Raw genomic sequence first — 12041 nt, forward strand, 5'->3', positions numbered from 1 at the left:
TAAAAAAATTAACATATAAACTTAATTTTTTAGTTTCCAAGAAGAGTGGTATTTTCTGTGAACTAAATAGTCCTATGTCATCTAACAGTACTGAAGTCTGAAATTGTTACTCAGTTGAATTAATGTTTCAATTTTCAGTTTTTCATTTAATTATGTCCTGATGCATTCAAATATTATTTTCTTTATTTTAGGAAGTCCAGAAGCATTCTGTGCACACACTTGTGTTCAGATCTTTGAAGAGAACCCATGATATGTTTGTAGCTGATAATGCCAAGCCTATCCCGTTAGATGAAGAAAGGTAAGTACTGCACTCATAAAGTTTTAAAGTGTTAGTGATTGCTCCATCCAAGTCAGAAGTTCAGATGTTTCTGTACAGTTAACAGGGTACTCTTGAGGGAAGAAAAAATTTAGAAATTTAAAGTAAGTTGTATAAAAACTTCTCTAAAATATTTCAAAACTTAATAACAATGCAAAAATTGGAGTTTAATCAAGATTGTGCTTTACTCCTCCAACAGTCACAAAGTAAAGATGGCAGTCAAGCTGCGTACAGAGTATGGCTCAGTGTTACACATGCCTACTCTTAAAGAAAACTTGAGAGAGAAAGGAGGCCCAAACACTGGGGATCCTTATGGACACAAACAGTATTCTGGAAATCAAGGTTAGTTTGCTCTTACTAGTATATTTGTGCTTTCTTTAGTAACAGTCTCACTGATGTAAAATGTGAAGAATGCAGTCCAATGTTAATCCATTGGAGATAAATACGGTATTTTTCTTGCTAGAGTCCACAGGAGGTAAGTGATTCAGAACAACGAGGAAGTTTGTTTTAACAAAGGAGTAATAGGGTGCTGTGAAATTTTTAAAGTAATTCATTAGTAAAGAGAGTAATTTTTATGGTAACATTAGCGTGTGCTGTACTTAGGTGTTAGAACGAGAAAGATGAGTAATGTATTTCTCCTTTTTACAAGTTCATGATGGTCAAGGACATACTAATTTGTTTTGGGTTTTTTTAAATTTTATTTCACAGATATTTTTCAGACTTCCTTTAGCTGTGCAACTATTAAGGCAGAGAACTCTCTATTTTAATTCTGCAGATTTTTTCAATCTGTTTCGTTATATATAAAACGTGTATGTATTGGGTAGATCCTATATGGAAACTTCTCTTCTAAAGAGTGCCAAATTCTGCCTTTTTAAGTAGACTTTTTTTTTCCCCACGGTACTTTATTTGGAAGTATTCTGAAAGTGAAAAACGTTGAGAGAATGAAAAATCTTTTCTTAAAAGAACCTTTTTCTTTTCTGATACCACAGACAATCAGTTGTCTTGACTAGCTTGCATTTCAGACACCTGTGCTATTTGTGTACTTGAATTTTTTTCCATGATATCTACTTCAAAAGGCATCTTTGACAGTATGAAGATCTTTCTCTTGAGAGTTCCTCTTGATAACAGGTAGCCTCACCATTTTAAAAATCTTTGTACTATTGAGTTTTAGAAAACTAAGATAACGAGAATTAAATCACTGAAAATAAGAAGTGTCTAAGTGTACCACATTAGAAGTTGTTGCTGGTTTCTTCTGCTATGTATGACCTGCTTTCCTCTATTTCCTGTTTTAGTGCATCATTTGCAGTGCAGTATAAATTGTAACTTACTAACTTCTGCTGCTCTTTAGGACAAGAGCTTGAGTATTTGATAACTGGTACGCATCCATACCCACCTGGGCCTGGTAAGTAAAATTCTTTGAGTGTTTGCCTAGGTTTTTTGGATTCCTGTAGGAACAAGGCATCCTCCATCCTAGGAGGAGCAGGCTTTCTCTTGGTGTGAATCCATACCTGATAGTAGCGGGAAATATCATTCAAGTCTTTCATAGTATTGATGCAGAGAGTTTCATGGCTGGTAAATGTTCTGGGATAGAAGGTAGGAGAAGGATTTAAGTACAGATGCAGTGTCTTCTCCCTAAGCCTCAGTGGATGTGAGCTTGCTGTGAGACAGTCATTCAGTTCCATGAGATTTCAGCTCCCATGGTAACATCATCACAAAAATGTTCTAGGAATCTCCTTTCTGATACTTTGGTCCCCTTTCTCTTGGAGGGCTTGCTGAGACCCACGGATCCCTGGTGCCTCCACTGTTATGGCAGAGCTGCTCTTAGAATTTTGTTGTGAACAAGGAGGGGGGATTCCAGCTAGAGGGAAGTTGAATGACAAGAGGGAATGTATCCTGCTTTTCATCACTGAAGCAGAAAGCTGTGGATATCATCGCCTTGCTCTGAGAAAGGGACATTAGGGTCTAATAATTTTAGTGTCATTTGGTTTTGTATGTGCTTGGAAGGGTTGTGTTCGTTGTTACATTGGCCTTTGCTAATTGTCGCTGTTATTGATCAATCCTGCTCTGTCCTTGTGGCAGTTTAGTTTTAACTGTTGATCTTTTACTGTTAGTGCTTAAGTTTTACAAGTATAGTGGAAAATCTGTTGTGGCTTGATTTGTAAGCTAACAAATGTGAGTGTTCAATGGACCCTCAGCCATTTAAAAAACATGCGTAATTGTCTCTAACTGTGGGGTCAAGACTTGCTCATAGAGGTTTCCTCAAGTTCAGTGTTCTTTTAATAGCATCAGATATGTCAGGGATAAAAATTAGGTTTCTTTTGTTGTTGTTTCTTGTTTTAACCTAAGCATCTCACCCAAATATTGTTGTTAACTGCCAGAACTCTGGTTAGGAAAAGAAATAGAGAAATGAGATAAATTCACCAGTCTGCACCAAAACTACGCTTTGCAAAGAATTTTTAATTTTTTAAAAAAAGTGATCTCCTGTTCTTAGGATGAGGCTATAAATTGTAAGTTGTAGTTTGAAATTCTCACTTCAGTAGGTCTAAACTTTTTGTAGTTCTGGCACCACTGCATAATACCAACCACAACATAGGGATGGCATAATAAACTGCACTGAAGGACCTAAGTTACCAAATACTTCTTAACATCATGTTTATTTCTGTGATGTTTGGATTTCCATAGTAGTTAAAGCTGGATAAAAAGATGGATGCTCCTCCTAGTTAGACTTTTTTTATCTCCGATGACAGAACCATACTGTTTTCTACTATAGAAATTGTGTACCTATGTATGTAGTAGAATGAAGATGGAAAGGATTTGGGTCAAAATAAGAATTTCAGTAGATTTGACTTGCATGTGAAAAATAATGTCATTGAAACAATGGTATTTAATATTACAGGGGTGTAACAAGCCCTTGTTTGCAGGTGTGTGTATATATATGTGTTTGTATAATACAATTCTCTGGATTTTCTTTTTAATAGAGTTGTCTTTGCTTTTTGCTGTGGTGTTTGTTTTTTTTCTAAGGTGTGGCTCTTACAGCAGATACTAAGGTCCAGAGGATGCCTAGTGAATCTGCAGCACAGTCCTTAGCTGTAGCACTTCCTGCTTCTCAGTCCAGGTACTGCTGTGTTACTTCATTAACACTGTTATCGTTGGGAATTTCGGAGCAGAACACAGAAGTCAGGATAAGAGCTACTCTAAGTATTTTGTATGCTCTAATTTATAAAATGTTTAAAGAAACTGCATTTAGTGTGGCCAGGCATCATTTTTCTGTACGCATTGTTTTTTCTTGGATGTCATGAGAGGCAATGGGCAGAAGTTGGAACAAGAGCAATTCTGTTTAGATAGAAGAGAAATAAAGTGAGGCTTTGTTTGTGGGTGTCTTACCTTGAGGTGGTCAGGCAGTGGAACAGGTTGCACAGAGAAGTTGTGGAGTCTCCATCCTTGGAGGAGTATGACACTCGACTGGATGCAGCTATGTGATACCTTATCACTTACTAAAAGAAAGTTGATTCCAGTTCATCAACTGTTTTCATTCAACCTAGATTGGATGCAAATCGGACAGCTGCTGGCGTGGGTGATATTTACAGGCATGCTGGAATATCTGAGCGTTCGCAGCCTCCTGGGATGTCCGTGGTGAGTTTGTTGCAAATCTAATGTGAAAAGTATGTAGCATTCACCAGATTGCTTCTGGATTCATTTGTGTGTTGTGTGGAGATCTCCTGACTAAATTTAATCAGTGTTGAGGTGTCAGAGTGAGAAGGCTTTAGGTTTTATGCAGAGAAGTAAGCTACAAAGTGTAAGACTAAACTTCCTTTTAACTTACAGGCTATGGTGGAAGCTGGTGGGAACAAAAATTCTGCGTTAATGGCAAAGAAGGCTCCAACCATGCCCAAACCTCAGTGGCATCCACCTTGGAAACTGTACAGAGTAAGTTACAAATGTATGACTTGAACATGCATATAAAAGTAAATGCATATTTTGTGTTCTGGAAAGACCTCAAAGTATAATTTTTCTTCTCATTCACAAAATGAAGTGTCATTGTAACTAAGTTGTATACGCACGCTCTCTCCTTAAATAAAAAAGAGGTTAGGTTACAAACACTTTCTATTCTGTTTAGTAAATTATTTTTGAATATTATTAACTTTACCCTTTTGTTTATGTAGGTGTAGCTGTATTATGATAAATTTGTTACAGAGTTTGTTTTTTCTTTTCTAGTCAGATTCTTTGGTAGAGGAACGCAAAGACAGGGTGCAAAATCTGAAACTAATAACATGTTCAAGCAATACTGTAGCAATGTTAATGTAATGAAATTGTCTCCAAAAACTCTTCAAGGCAGTCAGTGTCTGAGCCAGCCAGACTTTTACTTGCTATGAAAATGGGGGGAAAAAAAGCTGAATACTTTAAGATTATCTCTGCAGTTTAGATTGCATGACTTCTAGTCTTGTTTTTGAATTAATCTAATTTTCCTTTTAATTTTCTTAGGGAGTAATAATAACCATTCCTCCAAAATCTAGTATCATCTTTAAACATTTTGGTGATGTGTATGGCAGTGTAGCTGAGTTGGAGGGAAAAAATCTCTAAGCATATGTATGGGTTCAGATCTTTCTAACTTTTCAGGTGCATCTATTTGCACATGTACATGTGTGGGTTTTTTTCTAAGGGGCTGATTCTTGCTGTGAAACTTTAAGCAATTTCATATTTTGTCTGAGGGTGAATGTTATTTTAGGAATGTTAAGCTTTCCTGATATTTAAAAATCTCATGCTCCAGTATCAGAATTGTATTGTTTTAGCACTGTTCATCTAAATACAGCACTGTATATAGGCATTTAGATCTTCAGCAGAGTCCTGAATACTGTATTAGTCCTTAAATCTTACAGCTAATCTCAAAGTAAGTTTTTTCAAAAACACGTGAGCTCAGCGGAATATATAGGCTTTCTAAATACAACAGTATTGGAACATGGTCTCTATAAAAACTAAGGCAAATGCCATTTGAAAAGAATGGCACCAAAATAAACCTGTGAGAGATTTAAGGTAATCAAATGAAAAATGCCTACTTGTTAGGAGCACTTTCTTTTCAGAGAGAGACTGTAAAGACAATTGAAGTCACTGTACTAATTCTACATTTTATACAGTTTTAGTGGAGGTTTGCTGTCAAAATTCTTGCTCAACAGAACAAAAGCTTGTTCAGGCAACTCGGAAATAGAAGCATAACTGGAACACCAAACATGGGTTTCATCTTACCTGTTGCTTAAGATTTATGCTTTAACTCATCTTCCTAAGCTTAGTTTGAAATAATTTGTGAAACATGGGGACTTAAAATAGGTCAGATGAATTATTTCTTAGCTTTCTCTGCATGGAAATGCCCATTTCTCTTCCCAGACTATGAAGAAATCCAGAGAACTCTCTCCAATGTATGTGGCTGTGGTCTCATCTGGTCAGAGGAATCCACTTTAGCTTTCCAAAGCATTTCTGCCTTCTTTCTGCCTAAGAACTTTTGCTGTGTTTTAGATCTTTTGAAATGAGCTGTGTGACATTACATGAAATACAACATCCAATGAAACAAAATACGGATTTTGATTTTAGCTGTCTGACTTCAGAGAAATTAGAGAAACAGAAAGGCTGCTGTAAGCAAGCCATGTACTGGTAGAGCTTTTCTTGTGAGCTCCATCTCCGGTATTTTGTTACCAGAAAGTTTTTGTCATACTTGTATTATCCCTTATTTCGGGAAAAGTAGGTGGTAGCGTGCTTTAAGAGGTTAATATGTGGCAATGTGATTTTAATAGCCAAGATTTTATATAATTGTTCTTTATTTTTGTATAAGCACTATACAGCAGCATAAGGAACTTGTGCTTAAATACAGTCTTTCTCTGCAAAGCGTCAAGTGTTGAGCCATGGTGTTATGGATTCTCAAAGGATTTGAAAAAGTTGCTATAGGAACAGGGTCTTTCTGTATTGCAAGTTCCCCAAGTCTGGTGTATGAAAAGTAAATTTATAGCAATCTCTTCATTTAGCTAATGTAGAAATCAAGCTCTCTTCAGATCTAATTTCACATTTGACTTTTTGGGGAGCATGCATTTCTTGGTGAATACTAACAAATTCCAGTGTTGGCAAATGAAAATTATATTGACAGATGTACGTATATTATTTCTGATTTAGATAAATTTTTGTTTTTTCTAAAGGTTATCAGTGGTCACCTGGGCTGGGTGAGATGTATTGCAGTAGAACCGGGAAATCAGTGGTTTGTTACTGGTTCTGCTGACAGAACCATAAAGGTAAGAGGTTGGAAGAAATCACTGGCGAAGTTTGTGGGGGGTGGATTTTTTTGTTCTCTTTTTATTTAGAAATATCTTGCCCTTGGAAACAATTTCTTGGTTACTGTTTGCACAGTAATGAACTGCAGAACATTTTTTCTTTTATTAGCTAGTCATAAAGGATTTGTGGAATATTACTTCTTGAGATTTATTATTTCATTTATTACGTGGTAGTAGCTGGAAAGCAAATGTTTGTTACTGTAGTTTTTAATTTAAAATGCAGCAAGGTCAGTTACATCTGGGCTGTTTACCCAGACTATCACTGTGTAGCTTTTACCTGTCTATTTCAAAATACCTATTTTGATGCAGATCTGGGACCTTGCTAGTGGCAAATTGAAATTGTCTTTGACGGGACACATCAGTACTGTACGAGGGGTGATAGTAAGTGCAAGAAGTCCATACCTCTTTTCTTGTGGAGAAGACAAGCAAGTGAAATGCTGGGATCTTGAATACAATAAGGTAAGGTGTAGTTTCTTTAATTGGAATTAATTGTTGGTGGCAAATATAAATCAAAGCATATAGACTGTTCATTCAAATATCCCGTTACTGTGTGTGCTTTTTCTATTCATCTAGGTTATCAGGCATTACCATGGTCATCTAAGTGCTGTCTATGGTTTAGACTTGCATCCAACAATAGATGTACTGGTAACATGTAGCAGAGATTCAACAGCACGAGTAAGTATAGCATTGTTATGTTGTAACATCTTCATATGTTAATGTGTTTCAACATCTTCCATTTGTAAAAGTGAATACTTACCAAAAGTTAACATGAATGAAGATGAAAATACTAAGGTGATTTATGTTAGCTTTGTCTTCCATTGTCAATAAAACTGAAGCCTGAATACATAAAAATGCAGTGTCGCTTCAGGATACTGTTTTATTTCTTAATTTAGTAGATAGACTACATAATTTATATATAGGATCACTTAGTATTTAGAAAATGATATGGTTTTATGGTGACTTTAAGTTATCTGTATGTCTAGAAATTCAGTGGCAGGCTCCTTGCTCCCCTTGAAATTTGCCAGCTGAGACAGTTGTGTAATGAATTGTTGGATGAAAAATACAACCTAAATACCATTGTTTAGTCTGTAGACTTATGGCAAGGAATTCATGTAATCGATGACAATGCCTAAAATACATTGAATATGCACCTGTTGCTGACCTCTGACTTATATACTGTGAATTCATAGATTTGGGATGTAAGGACGAAAGCCAGTGTGCACACGCTATCAGGACACACAAATGCGGTAGCGACAGTGAAGTGCCAAGCTGCAGAACCACAAATTATTACAGGTATAGTGGGCATGTTTTCACAACTAACACGACTGAAAAGCCTAATCATGAACGTATTTGTTCAGTAATTATGTGAGGTTTATAATGTTATCTTTGTGAATTTACTCAATTTCTGTTAATTAGTTTTCTGTTGAAAATGGGCCATGCAATGGTTATTTCATACTATTAATGATATGTTTAAGCAAATACAGCTATGAGTTGTTTGAATGTTTTTCTGCACTTCCTTTTGTGTCTGGTGTTTACGTTTTTTGTTGTAATATGTATTGAGACTTGCATTTTCCGTGATATTTCACAGTTCACCCCAATTCAGTTAAGAATTGTCCAGTACCATGGTTAAATATGAAGTTCACCTTTTTTCCCATTATGTCAAAATCTAGCTTTGCTGTGTAACTACTTAGCTGTTCTTGAATTTCAAACTGTGTAAAAAGCCTGTTACAACCCAGCATCTTTCTTGTCTGAGGTGGCCTTAGTGTATTTTCATAACAAGCATAATATTTTTGTCTCTTTCACATACAAGCTTCCTGCCTTATCAAAGTAATAGTGATGATAGAATCAATATGATGGTTTCTGCTATTTTTTATTCTCTTTTCATGGTAGGCAGTCATGATACTACCATACGGCTCTGGGATTTAGTGGCAGGAAAAACTCGTGTTACTTTAACAAATCACAAGAAATCTGTAAGAGCAGTGGTGCTACATCCAAGACAGTAAGTTTTCCTCATTCTTTTACACTTTCACAGTTCAGAACATTTGGTGGTGACAGAAAGCCAATGTGAGTGATGATTTAGAATGGTAGGGCATAATAATGTGAAAACCAATGAGCTTAGAATGCTGTAAAAATGTACATACCAGTTCTCAGATACCTTTTACTACACTGACTATGCTCCTTAAGTATTGACATTGGTGTACATTAGCAATCCTGAGAATGTCTTATATCCCACAGAATTTCTCATGTATGTGCCTTTGATGCAGTCCTGGACAAATCAGTGACACAGGGCTTGTAAGGCTAATAATAAATACATAACTGAATGATTGTTAGCAGAAAAAGTAGTTTTGTAAAGTGGCACATGTGTGAATAATGCTAAAGGAGACAGTGATTAATATAAAAGAATTTTTTTGAATATGTGGTTCACTGCCAAGACAGTTCAATCTAACTGGCCTTAAAAAGAAACTTCTTGTGAATATTTGATCTTTGAAGCAGGTGTTGTTGGAAGTGCTCTGAATTTAGATGCTATATTTTGATGCGTCAACAGTTGCCTGTTTGGATAAATCTTCATTAAAACAATGGAGAAGAGGAATTCACATAGAATTGCAGTACTTCTTCACTTTTAATATTTTAAAATTAAATTCTGTCAGTGCAGAAATTCAGAATCTTTAATATGAATAAACTCTGATCCAATCTGTGTGCCTCAAAAATTGTGAAAATCTTATGATATGCCTGTTAGCTGTAGCAGAGAAAAAGCCTAGTTTTACTTATATTCTGCAAAAAAAATTTCTGGTTTCAGATTCATCAATCATACCTCTTTGAAAATAAACTTGAATTGTTTTTATCAAGCAGTAGGAACTGTCAGCCTAGTATGTTTTTTATATTTCAGTATTTCTATTTTTTAGTATTCCACTATTTTTCCTAATAATCTGTTTTTTTTAATTGGGAGATCTATTAAGTAGACAGCAAATTACTTAGACATTGTGGCAATTGAAAATATCCCTACAGGCTTTTGTATGTGCTACCCAAATAACCTTGTAACTGCTTGCACATGTTAAAATGAGGGACTTGATTATTTTAAGGTAACTCTGTAAAACAAATTATCTTTCATAGTTCACTTTTTTGCAGTACTTTATAGTTGGTTCTGTAGTTTTGGAAGACTAGCCAATACTGTTTTTTTTGTTTGGGGTTTGCTGCTTCCCCACCCCCCCGTTACCTGTGCTGATGATGCCCTTATACCTGAAAATTTGCCAGAATAACAACTATCAAGAACTTAATGTGCATTTGTAATATTTGTTTGCATATAAACATCCTATATGGCATAGGATTTATTAAGTTTAGGTAGTCTATGGAACAGAAAGGAAACAGTAGAAATAGGTAATTCATGACTTCATAAACTTGCTTCATGTTATGTGAACTAAAAATGGCAGAAAAGGAGTTTTAGTATTAAGCAACTTTGCAACTAGCATTTAACAGTAGTTTCAATGAAGGGTGTTTGCTATCCCCACAACTCCTTTGAACTTTAATATAATGTCCTTATTTTCTTTCAGTTACACATTTGCATCTGGTTCTCCAGATAATATTAAGCAGTGGAAATTCCCAGATGGAAACTTCATTCAGAACCTCTCTGGTCACAATGCTATCATCAACACACTGGCTGTAAATTCTGATGGTGTTCTGGTCTCAGGAGGTAAAAATGAGAAATACATGTTCATATGTCCCCTCTCTACTCCCTCATGTATATATGGCTGGAGGTTGTTAGACAAAGATGCTTGCTGAGCTCTCCTTTATCTGGGCCTATAAGCCTGCTACAGCATGCAACTTAATTTCATAGTGAGTAGGGCCACTTTTATCTTCTTGGATGTTGGTGAGCTGCATACACAAAAATGCATTTGAAAGGACTTTTGATGTGCTGCAGGGAAGAGGTTTCCCCTCCTCAGTTGGCTGCTGCCACAATACTACAGGGTCCATCCTCTATGATCTCCTGATCATTAGTGTCCCCTCAGGAGTGGTGTGGAAATTGGAAGCTGCCTGGGAGACATCTGGTCCTTTGTTGGCTGCTCTCTGTTAGTAACATGTTCATGCAGTGAGAATGGACAGAAGATATGGAAACATCTTGCTAAAGCTTGCTGTACCATTTAAATGTGCACTCTTTCTGTTTTTTATGCAGCACAAAAGCATTGGTTTCTTGTCTCAAAGTTTCTTGCATGTGTTTTCTGATGTTATCTGTGTCATTTCGAAGATTGATAGCTAATCTTCAAATTTTATTTGGCTCTGTGAATCAACACCATGTTTACTCAGAAATATTGTATGTTCAAGCATTCTGAAGTTAAGAAACTAGCCACTTGGCTCCAGTGCCTATGGGAGCGTAGAGAGAATGTAATAGCTGATGTATTCTTGATGTGTTAATTAATTGTTCATTAGTTTTTAGCTATTTTTAGAAAACCGACAGGAAAAAAAAAAAACTGATAGAAATTACCTGGTTAAAATAATAAGTATGCTTGTTTCTTTTAGCTGATAATGGCACTATGCATCTTTGGGACTGGAGAACTGGGTACAATTTCCAGAGAGTACATGCAGCTGTACAGCCAGGATCTTTGGACAGTGAATCGGGAATATTTGCTTGTGTGTTTGACCAGTCAGAAAGCAGATTGCTAACTGCTGAAGCTGATAAAACCATAAAAGTATACAAAGAAGATGATACTGCGGTATGTCGAAGTGTCTTTTTAATGTATTTTTATGAATTAAAAAAACTTCAGACAAATGTTACGCATATCAATAAGGGATATGCACAGACTTGTGCAATCCATTTTATTGAAGTGTGAAAGCAATGTGTATGTAATAATGTTACGAGGACAGTAGCTAGTTTCTGCACTCCTAATTTCTTACTATATGCTATAGTACAAGTAAGTGTTAGGTCTATCAACTCTTCTGCAAAAGTCCTTTGTGATGAAGTTTGGAGAAATTTTAATACAATAATGTACATTGTGTTTTGAAGCCAGTAGGGGACTGTGCATGATTGTATTAATTAAAACATGGGAATTAGCAGAAATATTATATTCTAAAGATTTATTGAACTTCTATATATGGTGTAGATTAGTCATTTTGCAATTTTTAGAAGTCAGAGTAAATAGCTTACTTTCAAATGGTTATTCTCAAATTTGAATCCATTTACTAACGGGGAAGACAATAGATTACAGTTAATCGGAGTATGTCTTCAGTATGAAGAATATAAGGATTTTTATTAAACCTTGGAATTTTTGCATTGAATTAGACATGGAGCAACTCTTGGATACAAAGGAATAAGGAATGTTTTATCGATTTTTGCAATTGGGCAAACTGTAGACTCTGTGGCATCTGCTGATACTCCTATGTCTGGAAGGACTGTCTCTGGAATTCCCATTCCTGTGGTTTGA

At 35.8% G+C, this 12041-nt stretch overlaps 1 protein-coding gene across 1 annotated transcript; it reads left to right on the forward strand.

The window, feature by feature from the left end:
- Window positions 1-191: 191 nt before the first annotated feature.
- On the forward strand, window positions 192-11333 carry PLRG1 (pleiotropic regulator 1; the record flags this gene model as incomplete). Its single annotated transcript, XM_009696901.1, has 13 exons — window positions 192-298; window positions 516-658; window positions 1665-1718; window positions 3338-3431; window positions 3859-3949; window positions 4142-4243; window positions 6496-6588; window positions 6937-7086; window positions 7201-7302; window positions 7818-7920; window positions 8518-8626; window positions 10176-10315; window positions 11140-11333. Coding segments are annotated over 13 exons (1482 nt in total), but the record flags the coding sequence as incomplete, so codon positions are not given.
- Window positions 11334-12041: the final 708 nt, after the last annotated feature.

This window comes from Cariama cristata, unplaced genomic scaffold, assembly GCF_000690535.1.
Source record: "Cariama cristata isolate BGI_N322 unplaced genomic scaffold, ASM69053v1 scaffold12853, whole genome shotgun sequence".
NCBI lineage: Eukaryota > Metazoa > Chordata > Aves > Cariamiformes > Cariamidae > Cariama > Cariama cristata.